Here is a 21558-nt window from a genome sequence, read left to right as displayed (position 1 = left end):
CATGGATAGATAAAGCTGGGTATCATCTGCATAACAATGAAAATTTAAGCAATACCATCTAATAATACTGCCTAAGGGAAGCATGTATAAAGTGAATAAAATTGGTCCTAGCACAGAACCTTGTGGAACTCCATAATTAACTTTAGTCTGTGAAGAAGATTCCCCATTTACATGAACAAATTGTAATCTATTAGACAAATATGATTCAAACCACCGCAGCGCAGTGCCTTTAATACCTACGGCATGCTCTAATCTCTGTAATAAAATTTTATGGTCAGCAGTATCAAAAGCAGCACTGAGGTCTAACAGAACAAGCACAGAGATGCCAAACACTGCAATCCTCCTAAACGCCAGTGGGACAGGGCCCTAAAGGTGCTGCTACTCCGCTAACTACTCTATCTACTTGCTAAATAAAATCCCTGACAGCTAGTAGACACACTTTTTATTGATGACAAGCACAGAGGGCCTAATCTTCCACCTGGCACAAAGGATTGCACAGTACAGTGAAAGTGTCATTTGGCATAGTTGTGGTTTTCAGTGGGTGTGTTGGTCCAAAAATGACATGTGTTGGTTTGATCTGGTAACATTATGTAATTGTGCCATAGACTAGTAAACACATGCTATATAAAACCAAGTATAGTGATATTTAATGAAAAGAACAGTCGATGCACTTTACATAAATGGGCTCATGACACACACACTTGTAAATGGAATGAACCTCAACTGAAAACAAGAATTGAACACAAAGTCAATACTCATGGAAGAAATGCAAAACATATTTTTACTCTGTTTTCACAGGAAGAAATCTCATTCACTCCATCTGCATAACATTGCACAGATAGAGAGCACCACAGTGCATTTCCAGTTAGAGTGAACAGTTTTTAACTTACATTAGAAAGTCCTGTAGAAGATGGGCCTCTGTGTGGACCGGTGGACCATGTAATTCAATTTATTCAAGAATTTGCATGTGAGGTCCATCTCAAAGGCCAGCTGAAGCTACTGCAACTTAAGTGCACAGTGGTCAGTGAACAATCTTGGCAATAAATGGCACTAAACTTGACCCACCCGCAGCCCACCCATAAACTCAGATCTCTCCCTCCGTGCAGCGCTTGACATGGGAGTTAGGCTAGTATCTCACTGAGCTGTTACAGCCTGCGAACGGTATCAGTGAGGAAATTCGCTTTGTTCAACACTCAGTTCACCATTCCCAACCTCCTCGCCTTAGTCTCGGGGCAGCGCCTGCACGTCACTTGACTTTTGAACAGACCAAAAAATTTTGCTTGATAAACCCCCTCGTCAAATAGTCAGGCAAGTGCATTGTACCCCACACCACGTAGTCTCTGCGAGTCAGAACATGCGCAACATGTGGGCCAACTTGTGAGGGGCTGACACAACACTTTTCCTTTTATATGATCGGAGAGGAACGTTGCTTCTAGAAGCCCCTGAATGAGTCTGGCAGCATCTAGCCAACCGATTTTGCAGCCATGCATGCATGTGAACAGGCTGGACACATCCTGTCTGGCCACAGTCGAGCTGCACGAACTGTTTCACACGATATTCTGTCTCCACCAGTCGTGCCTCAGTGAGATACTAGCCTTACGTATTCTTGGCCTATGTGTTGTGGTTCTCACCTATCTTTTGGTGGGGGAAGGGTGTGCCTGTGTATGTGTCTCATTGCAAACTGTGCCCGGACAAACCCTCCACAGTGGCTTCTCTCTGGTGGCCAGCCCATACTTCAGATTCAGTTCAGGTTTTTGTTAAAAGGTGGCTATACCCACAAAGTCCACTGTGTTGTGCACAAAGTAACTTTCTTCCAATGAAACTGTAGCAGTAGCGTTCTTTGTGTTCGTCAATGTCTCCTCAAAGCAAAATGACCAAAACCACACTCTCACTCTTCACACAGTGTGACTGTTATAGGCCAGTAATTCAGCCTGCTACCTCCCAGCAGGTATCAAGCAGTGACCCTATAGCAACCTGCCTAAACCCTGCCTACTGTTACACACAACTAAATTAAATTCCTCACACACATACATAAGAAACAAGTTACAGCAGCAGTCGGTACATTCCCAGCATTGTCTCTTGCCTGCTGATTCTGCACGGGCAGTGTGTGCATGCTGATTCACGACTTCACCAGAAGTCTGCTAAATGCACCCTCTAGCATTAGCAATGTGCACTGACTTGCTGCACTTGTGTTTTAAAGGCAATAACAGATGACGCTCTGATTGTTTGATTTTATGTTATTCCCACAACATGCCCATGACTAATGACTAACCCCTTTTTGCCCACCTCACAAAGTGAACTGACTGTTTTTTCCTTTCAATTCAAACCCACCCTAACCCATTCCCCATGTAATATGACCCTGCATCAGGAAGAGATCCGTCCCAGATCTGCTGTGCCAAAGGGATTTACTTACTTCTTCTTCACACTCATTTATGGTGACCCAGCTATAGCTTTTTGTGCATTTCCGCTACAACCTGGATGAGGGTGTGCATTGCATCATAAAATTGGAGATTGATGATCCCTCTCACAGATTGGAGGAACAAATGCATGTTATAGTTTTGTAATTTGGGAGTCTTTGAATAATGCAAATTGATGTGGTAGAATTTTGACAAAATGATGATAACTTTATGTAAATGTTTGCATTATGTCATTCCGCACACCAATTACAATGATAGAACCCAATTTGAAAATTAGTAAGAAGAAATCCTATATAGGCTCAATGCCCACTCGTGCCAGTGCTTAGTATCCCGAGATACCACAGCGTTGCGTAAAAGTACCTATGACTTCCCGTAGCTGGGATGCCAGTCCATCGCAGTTTATCTCGTCAGCCAAGGCTGGTACCTATTAACAACTGGGTGGACTCAGACAATGTAGAACCTGTACAAGGGCACAGCCAGGTAACATGGCCAGGAATCAAACCCAACTCCTATCCGTTAAGATGTGAGATGATGTAAGCTTTGCTAATATTTATAAGCGCATTCCTTCAGACTCAAGTCATGGTTGGATTGTTAAACAGTACAATGAACTCATTTGGATAATGTTGGGTATTTTGAAATGGTGATTCATATACTACCTCCTGACATGAAGTCACAAATTTACCACTCTTTGGCTCCAGTTCAACACCTTTTCGGTCTTGAAAAAAGTGGCACAGGAAGCTGTTTTTCTGGCTGATCAACATGAATTTCAAGTGGAAATGCCCTAAATCACTTGTAATTTGGCTCAAGCTTTGGCCTCTCTTGAAAGTGACTCCATAATTCATAATTTATATTATTCTGTAAAAATAAGTATACAAATTTGTATATATCTACACATCGTAACAAAAAAGAGAGAATATATTGAAAATAGGCAAAGACTGGTCTGAGAACTCCTGTTTTCAGAATAGAGACCTGATAGTCATAATAAAAAGAGGATTTCAACTTTGGAACCAGTGTCTTACGCAGAATCTTCGAAACTTAGAGATGCATTTACAATATTCGATCCAGAGGCAAAAACATAAGGCATAATACATGTACAGTTGTGCAAAAAAACATCAAGGTTTTGTGTGAAGCAGTGATGGAGCGTCTGTGCAAATCTGAAAGCTAGCAAAGAGAGAGGCTGCTCCAGAAAGGAGTTTTGATGGTGATGGTGAGGAAGAGGGCTTTTGGCATGAAAGAGGCCAGTGTGTGATCATGATGTCATTAGGAGTATACAGTGAGACAGACCGGCGGAGGCTGCTGCACCACGGAACACCCAAGGGACGTCATTACCAACTGGAACTGAGCAGGGACCTGAGCACAGGTCAGAAACACATACGCCAGCAAGTGCACGCTTACACGCATGGATACACACAAACATTAGTGTGTTTTTATGCTCTGACGCACACTATTTCTCACAGGCAGGCATCCATCACATAACAAATGGACAGTTATGTCTGGCGCCTGACAGCACATCGGTGCTTTCACTGCGAAACCTGACAAATTCCTCGATATCTAAGTGGACACCTCTGTGGACAAATGTGCCTCATTAATGAGAGCACACAGATGGACCATTGACGCACACACAAAGCGAGAGCTCGTACTGTGCTAAGTTGCAGTGTGACTATTGGTGTAGCAGTCCGAGGTTCATTACTGTTCACACGCAGACAGTTGCAATGTTTTTGTGTCAATGTTTAATGAGGGGCCGGGAGTCTGGGGACCTCAATGCTGTCAGGAGCTCCTGTAGTCTGGAGGTACCACCTGTTCCCACTCGCTCCCTAAAGGCCTCAACACGCGCATGCTGGAGAAGACACGTGCAGATGCACAGAAGCATGCAAACAATACGGTGCATGCACAAAAGCACCTGACAAACTGCATACAGTGATTTAGTCATCCTGTGGCAATACTGTCAACGCGGAGTTGTGTAAACAGGTTATTGCGCTCGGCTGCGCCTGCTGCCTAACAGAAGCTACAGAAACCATGGGAATATCAATTTACGTTTCATAATCCTCATCAATTTGACAAGATGACGGCGTGAAAGCTGCTGCCAGTGAGTGCCATCCCTCATTTCCTTTTTCTGACACCGCTGTTGGATGAAGATCTGAACCGTCCTGATTGATTGGCTTTCACCAGTGGTCGCCAAAGACATTCCAGAGAAGGGCCAAGAGGGTGCAGGTTTTCTTTGCAACCACTGACTCCATCAGGTGATTTCACTGTTTAGCATCACTTTGAGCAGATGGGATGAGTTCATCAGTGAAATCACCTGCTGGAGTCTGTGGTTGCAACGAAAACCTGCACCCTCTTGGCTCTTCTCTGGAATGTCTTTGGACACCACTGGTGTAGACTAACATGCGCCATCCACCAACTCAAACACCACTTCCAGTAATTAGCCATGACATGTCATTTGAGGTCAAAAATATATATAATCTGTTGTCTGTTCTCGTTTTACTTGGGGTCACCACAGTGGAGAGTACAGCCATGAAAAACTGCTTCTCCTCTCTTCTGGTCCTGTTCCATATCTCCTCCCTCGGTTTTGCAACTACAAACATTATTTGTTAGATGTAGCTAGAGGTCTAGGTCCTTGGGACATCTTGGTGGTGCAAAACCATCATAACCCCACGATTATGATGATTAGGGCAGGTGATGGTCTAGTGGTTAAGCTGTTGGGCTTGAGACCAGAGGATCCTTGGTTCAAATCCCAGCCTGACCGGAAAATCACTAAGGGCCCTTGGGCAAGGTCCTTAATCCCCTAGTTGCTCCCGGTGTGTAGTGAGCACCTTGTGTGGCAGCACCCTGATATCAGGGTGAATGTGAGGCAGTATTGTAAAGCGCTTTGAGCATCTGATGCTGATGGAAAAGCACTATATAAATGCAGACCATTTACCATTTTACCCCAATGTTAAAACCATCCTAAATCCGGTGAAGGAAGGCTTGTGCATAGCATGGTTTTGACTAGCTCTCTGTGCCCAAAACAAATTGAAATTTGATTGTCAAGCATATGACAGATACACTGAGTATAAATAACTTACCGTATTTGTTTAATGCATCACAATGAGGAAAACAGTCCTCAAATTGGTCATCAAAACACAAAATGGCCGTTTTGAAAAGAGAGGGTGTAATTAGTTTGTGCGTCATGGTTAGCACTGTTGCCTCACAATAAGAAGGTCATGGGATCAATTCCGACCTGTGGCTTCTCTGTGGAGTTTGCATGTTCTCCCTGTGTCTCTGTGGGTTCCCTCCAGGTGCTCTGGCTTCCTCCAAAGTCCAAAGACATGCAGGTTAGGTGGACTGGAATCTTTAAATTGCCTGTAGGTGTGTGTGCGGGTGTGAATGTGTTTGTCTCTATATGTGGCCTTGCGATAGACTGTTGTCCTGTCAAGGGTGTACCCCGCCTCATGCCCTGTGACTGCTGGGATAGGTTCCAGCCCCCCATAATTAGAGAAAGCAGTTGAAGATGAGTGCATTTCCATGGATATATGATGCCACACATTTGAGCTCTAGGTTTTATGGTACAGCTCAAACTGTGGCCGCTTTTACCGCCCATCATTGTGTATTTACAGATCACAATTACAAATATATTCATTCATTCATATTCTAGTAAAGGGTCACAGGGGGCTGGAGCGTCTTTCAGCGGTCACTGGGCGAGAAGCAAGGTACACCTTGAACAAGCTGCTGTTTATCTCAAGACTCATATACAAAGTCATACACGCTCTCACTTAAAATAAAATTATAAGTCCCTTTGACTTCTCCCTTCTTTCCACATGGGGACACCCCACCAGATCCAAGATGTTGATCGGACAACTTTTTACACAGGATGTCCTTCCTTCCACATTACATCAAGAATGGGCAATCTTGAATCTTGCAAACACTGCCGCCTGGCCACCACCTTGCCTAAAAGTCACCCTTTGCCCACCCCTGCAGAAAGTTAAATTAGAGTTTCCGTATCCTGCATTTCTTTGGACATCCAAGGAGGACAGAGCACCCAGTAAGAATCCATTCAGACATAGGGAGAAGATGCAAACTCCACCAGGTCAGATTTGAACCAGGGACCGCCACACTGTAAGGCAACAGTGCTAACACTGGGAAAAATTACACAATGTGTTAGAGTCAGATGCAGGCCAATGTCAATGACATTAACAGAGTTCTTCTGGTGCTTGTCTTGGCATTTTTTTCTTCTACAAAGGTCAAAGCAACACAGATGTTAGATCTTGTCTTCTGGACAAACCAAACCAGTCAAAGGTTCACTGGTTCTGGGCAGCATAAGGAGTCATTTAGTGTGTGTGTGTGTATAGTAGTGTTGTGAGAACGAGTGTACATCTCAAAAAACTAACTTTTATTAAAACAAAAACAAAAAGAAAAAAACTGACTCATTAACAAGATTATAAAACAGTGATTTAGTTACATAAATAAATTGATATCGGTGTATCAAATCTTAATTTCATAAGCATGTATACATGGGTCATTGTAATAAATAAAATGGGAGAGCATAAGAGTCCTACACAAACAGAAAACTAAAATCAAAGCTAGAAAGATCCAGAGGAAATTGTTTCTGAAGAGAACAAGAGACACTGGACAACGTAGTTCCACCAAACACACGTGAGGAATTGCTTTGTTAAAGCATAAGTTACACAGCCATTCACTTACTAATTAAGGACACTAAAGCTGGGACCAAGGTGGGTTTGTCTCACACCTCTGAGAACGCGTTTGGTTGTTAGATAGATCTCCTGTTTGGTTACGTTAAAGCGTTAAGACAAGGCAAGAGAAAAGGCTGCTTTTATCATCGATGAACATAAAATAGAAAGAGATGCTTAAAAAAAAAACTATAAAGGCAAGTCATGATTGGACAGATGAATATTACATAAGAGACACTGGGTTTTGGGTTTTACATGAACAGAAGGCAGACTTTTTTTTTTTGTCCTAGCAAGATGGAACCTGTGCATTTTTTCTTGCAATATGAATGTTGTTCATCAACATTGACATATTGTTATATTTCTGCAAAATGAGGCTTTAGCCAAGAATAGTCATTACATCCACGTACGCCTGAATGCACAATACACAACATCTGACCAGGTCGATGTGCTGCATTAAACCACATCAAAAACTTTAGTGAGACGATCTGATGGAAACCTAAGCTAGGACAGTAGTTTATATACACACAAATAAGTAAATCTTGCTTCTGTTCTCAAACTGAAATAGCACAGGAATGAAGTGACACAATGCTTCCGGACACCATCGTAATTTAACTCCTGGGTTTGTGGTGGGATCCTGCATCTCAGGTACGAACACGTGGCCTCATGAGTCCAAACACGCTGCCGATAAAGTCAGTCTAGTCCTTCTGATATGTTCCGTTTTTGACAAAAAAAGGGGACAAATTGAAGACAAAAGAGAGAAAGAGAAGGACAGCAAGAAGAGAGAGAGAGCAAACTACAGCGGCTTCAAGTATTTCACATTACATAGAATACTCTGTATAAATTAGTTAACATATACTTTCAGATCCTCCATATTCAGACATATACTATGGCATATATACAGAGTACAATAAATGCTTGCTCATGTTGTGTCACGTTTCATCGTTTCCTGTAGTCAGTCGTCTTTTTTTTCTCGATCATTTGTTCCGCCTTTTTCCTGTGTAGAGAAATCCCTGAGAACGTTCTGGTTGACAATTCCACACAATGAACTATAACAGTAGAAAGTCTAATTTCCATAATTCACATGCACAGAGGGAAATGACACTGGCCTGTTGTGAAGATACCGAGACGAGAGGGGACTGACATACTTCTGAGTGTGTTAGAGCTCATTTTGGGCACAGGTACTGATTTTGTGAGAACAGTGACATTGCAGCAGCGCTGAATACACAAGAACTCAGCAAGGATCGGACTAACTGCCATAGTAATCATAGAGTGTAACACCAGGGAGTCTCTGATTAACACTGTCAGCTCTCACTGATGGTCAATATCATACTGTAAATAAACTGGGAGCAAGTTCAATACCATTATCATGAGGTAGGCATCTCCCTCTACGTTTAGATTCTTAATTCAACTAGTTGTGCTGCATTTGTTTGCCTCAGACAGAAGTCAGAACTCAGAATTTCTGTAGCGTGAATAACAATGCAAGAACTGCTAAAACCAAGTATTTGTCATCAAACATCTGATCTACACTTAATGTTAGACAAACTTATTTCAGTAAAATTTCCCTTGTTTTTAGGTAAAACATCGTAATGTTCAGTGAAAGAGTCTTGGAAATATCTTGTTTTGAGTCATATCTGAGATGAATGAAGTTTTCTTCTGCTCAGAATAAGACATTTATGCTGTTGAGTTGTTGATTAAACTATTTAACATTTCCTAATACTAGCAAACTATAACTCAAAATGAGTTCTCTCAGCTGATTTCAATCATAATAATAAATCATACTTTACTAACCTCCTCAGAGAAATTGTGTCTCTGCATTTAACCTATTCCACTCAGACATTTTCAATCAATCTGATCACACTAGGAGCAGTGGGCAGCCACTCAGACAAACCTAATAAGTATGTTTTTTTTTTTTTGTTTTTTTTTAAATAGTTGGAGGAAACTGGAGCCAGAAAACCCACACAGACAAGATTAAAACTCAACACAGGATGGAACTAGCCATGGGGGGGATTTGAACCCGACTCTCTTGCTGTGAGGCAAGAGTGCTAACCACGATGCCACCATGGTCATTTTCATAAAAAAAAAAATAAAAAAAATTCACTTAGGATTTCTTGAAATTAGATGACAAAACTCATTTTCAGCTATACGTTACTAGTATTTGGAAGTGTCACATTTTGTACAAATAATGCAGCAATTTAAAAACCTCATGGGGAGTCAAAACACACACACACAACATGGGGAGACAGTACAGGACAAGTGACCAAAGACATAAAAGACACAGGGACAACTCAAAAACCTGGCCAAAGACCCAAACCCCAACAGAAATAGATCTGTACCCTTCCCCAGATTTGTGTCTCGAGACAATCCTGTCTTGGAGGTCTGCAGACAATTCTTTTGACTTCATGTTTGGTTCGTGCTCCGACAGACTGTCAACTGTGAGACCTTATATGTAAACAGGTGTGTGCCTTTCCAAATCATGTCCAATCAACCGTATTTACCCCAGGTGGATTCCAATTAAGCTGTAGAAACATTTCAAGGATGATCGATGGATAAAGGATGCACCTGAGCTCAAGTTTGAGCTTCATGGCAAAGGCTGTGAATACTTATGTGATTTCTTAGTTTTTAAATTTGTAATAAATTAGCAACTATCTAAAAAAAAAAAAAAAAAAAAAAAAAAATTCACATTGTCATTATGGGGTACTGTGTGTAGAATTTTGAGGAAAGAACATGACTCAAATCAAGATCTTTCCAAGACTCTTTCACTTATCTAAAAACAAGTCCTTATTGCTAACTAAAATTTTGCTTAAGTGATTTTGTCTTATATCAAGTGTAGATTAGATATTTGACTAGAAATTAGATAAAGTTGATAAAATTTTGCAGTGTAGATAAATGGTAACAAAGTCTAGATAAATAAAAAAAAAGATGTTTGCTCAGTCCTCAAATTCACTGAATAGTTACATTTCAGATGCAAGATTATCTTAGTTGAATATTTGTTAGAAGTGTGTAACAATAAAAACATCTCAGAGGAGCTAACTGTAAAATCAACTTTTGCAGTGCCCAGCTTGCTAACTAGCTAGCTGGTTCGCTAAATGATTAACATTTTCATCTGCACCGCATACTGTCCAGATATACAGTGAGGTTTAGCAACTACTGTATCGACATATATTTAACTTGTGTACAGCAAATATTACTAAATGTTAATTTAAAAGTAAAGAAGTGCCACTTTTTATTGTTAACACCCATGCTACACCAAGCAGGAATTCTGACTTTCAGATTTTTGGCTATTCTCAAATAAAATATGGAAATTCCGAGTTTGGACTCCAGAACCCTGTTCACATTATAGTAGAAAAGCTATGCTGTCATGCACAGGACTGTTTGGGACACATTGCTAAGTACTTTTGTTTCCAGCTAAATATTAGCTTTAGCTAGCCTATGTCTGGTCATTTTTTTAACCTCAGGTCTTGAAATGAAGCATATGTGTTGTACAATTGTAGACATTTTGATAGCACATTATGAATGTGCTCATTCAGGTCAAAGTGCAACAAATGTGAAAATCTTGTTTTATCACAATGTGAACACATCTTAAAGCCATGCAGCAGTAGTTAAATGTAAAAAAAAATTAAATTAATTCAAAATAAATAAAATAAATGGATTAATGGAACAATAATACTCATTGTGTTAGTCTAATGTGCCTTTACTTTTGAGCCTGCGCACTGTCCTCTGTATAACTACTGCAGTTTGTATGTGGTTGAGATTACAACCGTAACAACAAGAAGAGTAAGTTAAGAGCATTGTTGTTTGTAATGAAGTTAATGCCGGTGACCTAGAGAAAACTAATTGCTGATCAAGTGCTGCTGCGAGTGCTGTTGTCTGGAGAAATGCTGATGGTGACTTTCTATCAGCGCTAACCCAAGCTGTGCTGAGCTGAGCTAGGCTAAACTGTGCAGTGCTGACCAGCGCCCCCTGGAGAGGGGCCGGACAGAGGGAGGTGCTCCGTGTGGTTTAAAGCCTTAGTTTCTCTTTGAGGATGCCGAGTTTTTTTTTTTTCTTATTATTCTTCTTTTTCTGGTTTTACATGAGCGCTATTGTAAAAGGGCTTCAGCCACTTGACAACACGTAACTCAATATATATTTAAAAAGGGAAAAAAGATGCTTTAAATCATAAAAAATAAAAAGAAAATATATATAAAAAAAAGCCATTTCACTTTTCGTTTTCCTCTCACATGTAGAGAAATACACACATTCACAACGTGACAAATTTCCTCTCTTGTGAAAAAAAAAAACACTTCTGTACACATAGTAGTAATGATATTATTATTAATAATAACAGTAATAATGTTTATAACAATAACAACAGCAAGAACAATAATACCGCGTGTGGCTCTGTTGATTTTTTTGTCATCTTTTCCTTTCTCTTTTTGCTTCATTCTACAAGTCACATCCCTCTTTTTTTTAAACTTGTCTTTTTAAGTCCAAAGGAAGTTGAAAAGGCAGACTCAAGTTCATAGAAAAGTACTAGAGCAGGAGGGGGGGGTTTTGGGGTGGCCCCCCCAGCCTCACCCTCAGCCAAACCGCTCCCTCACCAGCATCATCAGTTTCTTTTTGCCCTTGTAGATCTGTTTCAGGTTGTCTATGAACTGGGTGAACTGAATGTGTCCGTCGTGGGCCATCATGAATGTCTCCCGAGCCTTTCCCAGGAACTCGATAAACTCGCTGTAGTGGCGCGGGCTGATGTGTGTGAGCCGCGAGTGCGTGGTGTTGATGTAGGCCCCAATGGTTGCGTCCAGCAACTGCCTGAGCGGTGCCTTGTCCAGTGACATCAGCTTCCCAGAGTTCCTGCGGCTGTGCAACGCTGACACCATGCCTGGTGTGGTCAGCGTGCACCGCCGCAAAATGTCAGAGAGTACAGTGGCGCACTTCACACTCTTCACCACCAGGGGAATAACAGCAGCCAGCTCATTTTTTCCCAGAGAGTGGCTGAGCGCACAGGCCCACAGCACATCGTTGATGGCTGGGTGTGTGTCCTGGTTGTAACTGAGGTTCAGATGAGCCATGGCTAACGTCGCCAGCTTGTACGCTCTCATAGGGTAACCGCGGTGCTCCATGTAGCGAGCGATAGTGAACAGTTGTGTGTAGCTCATCCCTGTTGCTGCCGCATCCAATACAATCTGGTAGGCTGTCTCGAAGGCAATGTGGTCCTTTTCACAGAGTGTAAGAGCAGAGAGGGCGCAGTTTTGGGGGTCCTTCATGGCACACTGCAGGGCGAGGGTGCGGGCAGAAGAAGCAAGGTTCTCCTGCTGGTGGCAGTCCAGGTGGAGGCGGACAATAGTGCTATTGGACATGACAGTGGTTGCCACGATGCTGGTGGCTTCTGTTGGGGTGAAGAGGGTGAACCAGCTCTGCATGATGCTGTCCAGTGCGTACACACCTGGAAGACACAAACAAGACAGCGTGAAGAAAGACTGTACCAAGAAAATCTTCAGCTGTTTTACATACAAAGTTCCATCCATTCCACAGGAGGTACTCATGATGTGAATGTGTCCTTTCTACTGCCACCCACTGGTGAGACATACCCCAAACCCAAAACCTAAAGGCTCCCTCATTAGTATGCACCTAAAGGCAAATATTCTTTTTATTAACACCTACTCCACATGAGGTACCCATGGAGCAAATATGAACTTCTCACCATAAAGTACTGTTGAGACATACTGGTTCCCAAAACATAACTTTAATACCATTAAAATGTTGTAAATGGGTGATTCTTTAACTACGGGCACTATTGGCCTTGTAAATGTAATTTCCACCACACCATTGCCTTACAATATAAAGCGCCTTGGGGAAACTGTTGTGATTTGGCGCTATATACATGTGCTCTGATGTCACTGTTTATCTCCATAGAAACTACCCAAACAATCTTTCATACAAACTGTTTAGGGACATTACAGTGTTGTGGTGGAAATTACGGCAATAGTGTGGGACAACTACATTTTGTTTAAAAAAATTACAACAGCTGTATGATATTGAATACCCCAATTATGTTATGATTATTTTACTGATATTTTATTCAGAGATATTTTAAAACATTAGAAAAAACGTTTCTTTACCATTCATTTTTATCATTGAAGATCAAAAGTCTGGGTGTGGGACAAGCACAAAACGGCAATATTTGCATATAATGATGCTGAAAAAAGGTGAAAAAGTCATCATAGACTACTAGAACAAATTTCTTAACACACTTTCATTGTAAAGATAACTATAAAACTGTGAAATTTCCCCTTTTTTCTGTTTTTCATACAATATGATCAAAGGACATAATAAGTGCCCGTAGTCTAAGAATCACCCAAATATCAACCGCAGAACATATTTACCTCGATGTATCTTTTAGTATGCAAATCTTGCAAATGTCAGGGTGTCACACCTGCTACACTGTCCACTCCAAATGACACACACGATGTAAATATGAACATTACAGCATTAAGTACCAGTGAGATACAACCATAATTCTAAAAATAAGCTGTTGTTGGCATGCAAATATCATAGCAATACCCATGCTGCACCACCTACTCCACATGAGGTACCCACTGCATAAATATTAACTTTCCAGCTTTCAGTACTATTGAAGTATGCCGGTACTTGTTTCCAACAGAATCTCATTAATGAAGTGTTAATATCAGGTGCTGAACGTGTTGATCTTGAGTTATCAGGAGTATGCAAATCTTAGAAGTGTCACACCTGTTACACAAACCGCTGCACAAATTCTATAAATACACATAGACAGACACACGCACACACAGACATATATATATAGTATGTTGAATGAATAATTGTACAATTTTGGCATCTACAGTTGCAGAAACTCAAGTTTTTTTTCTCTTTTGCAGATTATTCTTCTTCAAAATTTTACAATTATTCCTGTAACTTTTGATATTATAAATATTTGACACCAAGGACTGTTTTTGTGTTCACCAATTATATAAAAGTGAACACTGAACTATTTAGCACAGGTGAGGTTCAGCTAGAACTCTAAACCAAAGACAATAACAACATGGTATGTAAACTGATGCAAACGTCTCAATGCCATATACATGTTGCACCATCTTAAGCCACATGTGATGTCTGCGAAGCAAATATAAATATGTATTTATTTCACTTACCCACTTCGGTGGCACATGTGACTAACCAGCGTACCATCTCTCTCCGCCTCCAGTTTAATGTGGATAGAGTTATTCTCATCACCTACAGACGTTGTAAATTAAGGGGACATTTAGAAATGTAAATGATATATCTATCTCAACAAAAACTGGCCTGAGCCTCACAGACTGAGTTGCATGCTGCTGCTGCCTTTTATATTTTAAATCTCACATCGAAACTGACAGTCATCTATTGCATGTTTTCACGGTTTATGCTGTAAGGTGTTCTTAAGTGTTCGGAAAGGCACAAAACATGTATTATTAAAGTATTTGTATCCTACATCAACATATAAAGAGTCATATTACAGTATGAGATGCACAAAATGTTGACTTTGTTGAACAAAAGTATTATGGTCTATTGGGCCATTTTTAACCACCCCCCATCACCCACACATTTATACTTGCAGAAACCTAAATAATACACAGGGATAGGTCTATAATGGTACAATCTAATGGGAATCATGAGGTGTGATGATTGCTCTACACACTCACATAAAAGCAAAGGCATACAAAGCCATTTTGCAGAACCAAGTATACCCTGTAGTGCAAATACTGTTCCCTCATGGTGCTGCCATATTCCAGCACGATAACACCACCTCACTGTTAAACAAATTCAACATTGGTTTCATGAAAACCTGAAAGAAGTGAAGTTTCTTGCTTTAGTTTTCTGTAAAGAGCTCGGCATAGCTGGACTACAATTTCGGCAGATAGGTTTCTGTAACGCTTACCCATCAAGGAGCTGTCCACATATAAAAATGCTCATTGGAGAAACTAAAAATCTGTACAGTTTGGGCAACCTTGGACCTTTATACATAAAAACTGCATTCAGGCTTCTTTTTATTCAAATTTCTAAAATTATAGCTTTTAAACTCATAAGCCCCTCCCACACAGATGACGCGTATGGCATGTTAGTGGGGTTTACCATGGCATGTAAAACCTGGCATCTTCTGCTGTTTCCTGGCCAGTGTTCTATCAACTTTGTCTCTGGGTTTTTGTTTGTTTTTTAATTTTTTCATAGAAGCAGAGTTCAGGAACAACCTGGTGCTTTCCAGCTTGTCAAACAAACACTGTGTGCATGGTGTGTTACTTGACATGAAAGAGGCAACCCTGCAATGAGTGAAGTTGAGGAGCGAGTGTTTTGAACACGGCCAAAACATTCACCACACTCTGGTGAGTACTGGCAACCGTGTGGCGTTGTGTGATGTGTTTGTGGCAAGCTGGGTGGAGAGTACTACACATGGCTCTAATTGCCACACACATGCCTTCTGTGTGAGACGGTCTATAGTGAAAACATATCTCTGAAACATTGTGTAAATTAAACAAAAATATCAAAGTCAAAATAATAGAATGTGTATATGAGTGTGGATTTTATTCAAAAGGAGACGTGAGGTTTCAGCCACAGTTTGGTACATGCCTAGATTTGATGTTTTCTTGGAACCAAATTGTTCCATTCCACCATGACGCTGTGATTGGTGGGGCAACAGACAAAAGTAGCACTATGCACCATCTGTCCAGTCACAGCCACATAGACAACTTTAAGTCCTTCAGTGTTGTGAGTTTCTCAGTAGATTTCGTAACTAGTCTCCTTTTTCCATGGCCATGCAGTGTTTGAAAAATAATTGTCTACTCCAGGCCAATTTATCATGGCGTACTATACTGTTGTATTTCTTAATGAGATAAATGGAGTCCAAGGTACATTCAGTGGACTTCGAAATGTTTATGTATCCATCCCCTGACTCGTCTATAGAAGAAAGTGAAGATTCATTAGTATTATAGTAAAAGGTTCCATTAGTTATGCATACCACTATATTTTTATTTAATTCCAATCATGTCAAAATTTACTACAAAAGAGCATGAATTCTTTTTTTAATGTTATGTCATAAAACATTACAATGTGTAAAACTGCAAGGATGCCAAAACAATTTCATGCCACTGTATCTGAGTTTAAATCTGTGCAAAATACAAACAACAACCTTATCAGGAGTGAACACAAGCAAAAGAACTGTAACTGTGAGGTATTTTTGCCATTACAACATGCTACCCATAGCTATGTGACGGTGTGTGCGGCTCACCTGCAGTCCAAGCTCCAGCGAGACTTTGAGAAGTGTGATGTCAGGCAGGCTGTCCATCAACGTGGCAATCTTGAAGGCATCCTGTGCCAGTTTGAAGATGTGAGACGAGGAGTGAATATTTTTCTGAATGGACTCGAGGACCGTTTCCAGCCTGCGACTGTCACCTGAGAGGGATGGGAACATTTTTAGAATCAGGCAGAGAGTATGGCCCACTGATGTGTGATTCTATAATGCCACCTTACAATCTCAAAGTGAGCAGCTTGTTCTTCTCTGTGTGCTCAGTGCGTTTAGGTTTGCTCCTGTCTGCTTTACCTTTGGCTGCAGTGAGCATGGTCGAGGCCAGTTCACACTGCTGAGACTCTATGTGGCTCAGTGTAAACCAGCGCGGGTAGCGGTTGGGAACCACAGACACGATGTGGTGGGGTCGTGACAGGTCACCAGACGAGGCTGTTGACTCCAACACGGGCAACCTGGCAGAGAAACAGTTTGCACGTTTGTAACTTGATCGTTGGATTTTTTTAAAGGGGACATTGAGCAAAATGTGTTGGAAGCCACCTTAATAGGTTAAACATATTTGTGGATTAAAAGCCTCAAAATTCTATGTCTGTGCAAGTAGAAACTCATTTCCTTTGATTGAAATTTAGATTTGAAAGGGCTCATCTTTGACTTCTAGGATGTATGTCCAAGAAGTCTGTACATGGACTACTGTATACTACTGTATACTCTTAGACACGCCCACTTAGCCAGTCAGTCTGTGCTGTGTGGCATCCGTGATGGAATATGGAACAACAATGAGGATGTGCAGGTGGAGGCTACCTAATGGACAGCTTTTCATATTAAGCAACAGGCACAGTAACAGATCATTTCAAAGACATCTGAAAATGGTTGTAGGACACGTCACCTCTATGTTTACGGAATATTTTAGTTACGAACTTCAATATCTGTTCTTAAGACACCTGAAGATCTCTATAAGCTTACTGAAAAGGTGCAGTAGCGATTTGAAGTTTACATATAGGATATGAATGTCATGACAATACTGGGTTTTCATTTATTTCTTTGAACAATTCTTCTTCTGGGGTAGAATCACTGTATGACTATCTATCTATGTATACAATGGGAAGGTATACGAGGTCTGTCAATAAAGCAACGGTCCTTTTTATTTTTTTCAAAAACTATATGGATTTCATTCATATGTTTTTACGTCAGACATGCTTGAACCCTCGTGCGCATGCGTGAGTTTTTCCACGCCTGTCGGTTACGTCATTCGCCTGTGAGCACTCCTTGTGGGAGGAGTCGTCCAGCCCTTCGTCGGAATTCCTTTGTCTGAGAAGTTGCTGAGAGACTGGCGCGTTGTTTGATCAAAATGTTTTCTAAACCTGTGAAACACATCGAAGTGGACACGGTTCGAAAAATTAAGCTGGTTTTCAGTAAAAATTTTAACGGCTGATGAGAGATTTTGAGGTGATTCTGTCGCTTTAAGGACTTCCCACGGTGCGAGACGTCGCGCTGCGCTCTCAGCCGCCGTCGTCAGCCTGTTCAAGCTGAAAACGTCCACATTTCAGGCTCTATTGATCCAGGACGTCGTGAGAGAACAGAGAAGTTTCAGAAGAAGTCGGTTTCAGCATTTTATCCGGATATTCCACTGTTAAAGGAGATTTTTTTAATGAAAGACGTGCGGACGGGTCCGCGCGTCGGGTCGCAGCCGACGCTGTGCGGTGGCACAGGAAAAACACCTCTGTTGATAACCATTTGTAAAATCCAGGCGGCTTTTGATGGCTTTCAGTGGAGTGAGTATATGAGAAATTGTTTAACAGCTGGACATGTTCCAACTTGTCCTTAAGGCTTCCAACAGAGGTGTTTTTCCTGTGGCGGAGCGTTGCGTTGGCTGCGAGCCGACGCGCGGACCCGTCCGCACGTCTTTCATTAAAAAAATCTCCTTTAACAGTGGAATATCCGGATAAAATGCTGAAACCGACTTCTTCTGAAACTTCTCTGTTCTCTCACGACGTCCTGGATCAACAGAGCCTGAAATGTGGAGGTTTTCAGCTTGAACAGGCTGACGACGGCGGCTGAGAGCGCTGAGCGACGTCTCGCACCGTGAAAAGTCCTTAAAGTGACAGAATCACCTCAAAATCTCTCATCAGCCGTTAAAATTTTCACTGAAAACCAGCTTAATTTTTCGAACCATGTCCACTTCGATGTGTCTCACAGGTTTAGAAAAAATTTTGATCAAACAACGCGCCAGTCTCTCAGCAACTTCTCAGACAAAGGAATTCCGACGAGGGGCTGGACGACTCCTCCCACAAGGAGTGCTCACAGGCGAATGACGTCACCGACAGGCGTGGAAAAACTCACGCATGCGCACGAGGGTTCAAGCATGTCTGACGTAAAAACATATGAATGAAATCCATATAGTTTTTGAAAAAAATAAAAAGGACCGTTACTTTATTGACAGCCCTCGTATACAGCAGTGTTCAGAATAATAGTAGTGCTATGTGACTAAAAAGATTAATCCAGGTTTTGAGTATATTTCTTATTGTTACATGGGAAACAAGGTACCAGTAGATTCAGTAGATTCTCACAAATCCAACAAGACCAAGCATTCATGATATGCACACTCTTAAGGCTATGAAATTGGGCTATTAGTAAAAAAAAAAAAGTAGAAAAGGGGGTGTTCACAATAATAGTAGTGTGGCATTCAGTCAGTGAGTTTGTCAATTTTGTGTAACAAACAGGTGTGAATCAGGTGTCCCCTATGTAAGGATGAAGCCAGCACCTGTTGAACATGCTTTTCTCTTTGAAAGCCTGAGGAAAATGGGACGTTCAAGACATTGTTCAGAAAAACAGCGTAGTTTGATTAAAAAGTTGATTGGAGAGAGGAAAACCTATACACAGGTGCAAAGAAAAATTATAGGCTGTTCATACTATGATCCCCAATGCTTTAAAATGGACAAAAAAAAAACAGACACATGGAAGAAAACAGAAAACAACCATCAAAATGGATAGAAGAATAACCAGAATGGCAAAGGCTCACCCATTGATCAGCTCCAGGATGATCAAAGACAGTTTAGTTGGTTATACAACTAAATACTAGTTTAGTGATTCACAAGATTGCTAAAAAACGCAGTTTGAACATAATAGTTTTGAGTTTGTAGCATCAACAGCAGATGCTGCTATTATTGTGAACACCCCCTTTTCTACTTTTTTTTTTTTTTTTTTACTAATAGCCCAATTTCATAGTCTTAAGAGTGTGCATATCATGAATGCTTGGTCTCTTTGGATTTGTGAGAATCTACTGAATCTACTGGCACATTGTTTCTCATGTAACAATAAGAAATATACTCAAAACCTGGATTAATCTTTTTAGTCACATAGTACTACTATTATTCTGAACACTACTGTATATCGTCAATGTTTGGACACGCTTTACTCATATACATACAGTACTGTCCAAATGTTTTAGGCACATGTAATGCATCATAAAAGCATTAAAAATTGTGAAAACGTGATAAAATATTCATAAATAAGTGAAACGTGTGATGAATTTCAACTTTAATGATAACAGATATTTTTCAATATACAAGTCGCACCAGAGTATAGGTTGCAAGGCCTCAAAAACTATTTTAGCTAAAGTATGAATAATGGTGTTTTACAGTCCTATTGCATGATCATTTGCAACTGTGTTTGTGTGGTATTTTACTGGCCAGCACACTTACAAATTACCATTATTATCATTATCATCATCATCATTATGGAATAAAAGCCACAGACTGCTCCTTCCCAAGTGCAGGACCAACAAACTGAAAAACTCCTTTGTCCCTCAGTCCAGCAGACTGTACAACTCCTCACTCAGATGGAGGAGTAATAGGAATGAGAGTAGCCAATAGTAGCCAGTAAACCAATCTTGATCAGTATGTCTGGTATTTATATTCTCATCTTCAACCGCTTTGTCCAATCAATAGTCACGGGGGGCTGGAGTCTATTCCAGCAGTCATAGAGCGTGAGGCGGTGTACACCCTGGACAGGACGCCAGTCTGCCACAGAGCCACATATAGACAAAAACATGTTGCCACCCACGCACACACACCTACGGACAATTTAAAGTTTCCAGTCCACCTAACCTATTTATATTTATATTTGGGTATTTAAATCTATATCTACAAACTGTTTTTTTTAATTGCCACTTACTCTGTGTGCCTCTTACCCTGTGTGCTGCTTTACAACACTGCTGGAAAATCAGTTTCCCTGAGGTGAGTCTTCCCAAGGGATTAATAAAGTTCTACCTAATCTAACCTAAAAAAGATAGCTCACATATTCACTTTTGTTGGGACTGATTTGTGTTGACACTGCAATAAAAAAGGGGGTGGTGAGGAGGGGCATCAAACACTACTTTTATTACAATTCTGGGATGCCTAAAACGTTTGCACAGTATGCCTGCATGTGTGTGTGTGTGTGTGTGTGTTTATGCGCATGTGCATGAGAGTGAGAAAAGGAACAAGCCTAGAATCACGCTGTCATTCTTTTTTCTTAATAGAGTAACACGCAGACAATAACACTGTACAGACAGAAAATGCAGGTCTTCATTATGAGTGTTCTGAAAGTGACTTCAAAATGAAAGTGATCACAGAGGAATTATAGTTAGCCTATCCCTGCAATTTACTTCCAACCTAGTATTTAATCACCTAGAAACCCAAGGTATAATTAGTATTTTCTTCACTCTAATTGATCATAATGAAGTCAGAGCCATGCAACACCTGCTAGAGGATGAAGGAGCTTCACTGGTCTCCCTCTCATTATAACGACACTGACAGGACCGACTCCTCACCGCCCGCCACCACCAGCACCAGGACCGCCGGCTCATCTCCTATTCTGCTTCACTTCTCTCCCCTCTGCTCCCACCTCAGTTTCAAAGGTCTTCTTCCCTTCAGAAGACACTGCAACCTGGCCTTCTCTCAGCCAATCACAAAGCTAATTGAGTCCACAGGGAAATTAAGGAATTCACCTTCCAGCCCTGTAAGGCTGGACACACATCAAACAAATACCGACACACACAAATCAAAGAGGCAGCACACGCATGCGTGCGCACACACGCTCCAATACACACACCTGCCCTTTTGAAAATACATCAAAGCAGCTTGGTAAAAGCAACGTGATGCTAAATGCCAGTTTCGATTTCAGAGCAAAAGTACATGTGATTCTATTGCCACCTGAGCTA

At 41.0% G+C, this 21558-nt stretch overlaps 1 protein-coding gene across 2 annotated transcripts in view; it reads right to left on the bottom strand.

The window, feature by feature from the left end:
* Nucleotides 1–10310: 10310 nt before the first annotated feature.
* LOC117510699 (zinc finger SWIM domain-containing protein 6-like) overlaps nt 10311–21558 on the bottom strand; it is a 131488-nt gene continuing 120240 nt past the window's right edge. For both annotated transcript variants that reach the window (XM_034170519.1, XM_034170518.1), the window contains exons 11-14: nt 16656–16813; nt 16344–16507; nt 14236–14317; nt 10311–12509 (exon numbers count right to left, since the gene is read on the bottom strand). In XM_034170519.1, the coding sequence (XP_034026410.1) occupies nt 11644–12509; nt 14236–14317; nt 16344–16507; nt 16656–16813 (1270 nt within the window). In that variant the 3' untranslated portion in view covers nt 10311–11643. The remainder of the gene's footprint in view (nt 12510–14235; nt 14318–16343; nt 16508–16655; nt 16814–21558) is intronic.

This window comes from Thalassophryne amazonica, chromosome 5 (genome assembly GCF_902500255.1).
Source record: "Thalassophryne amazonica chromosome 5, fThaAma1.1, whole genome shotgun sequence".
NCBI lineage: Eukaryota > Metazoa > Chordata > Actinopteri > Batrachoidiformes > Batrachoididae > Thalassophryne > Thalassophryne amazonica.
This window is presented reverse-complemented; position numbering and strand designations above follow the sequence as displayed.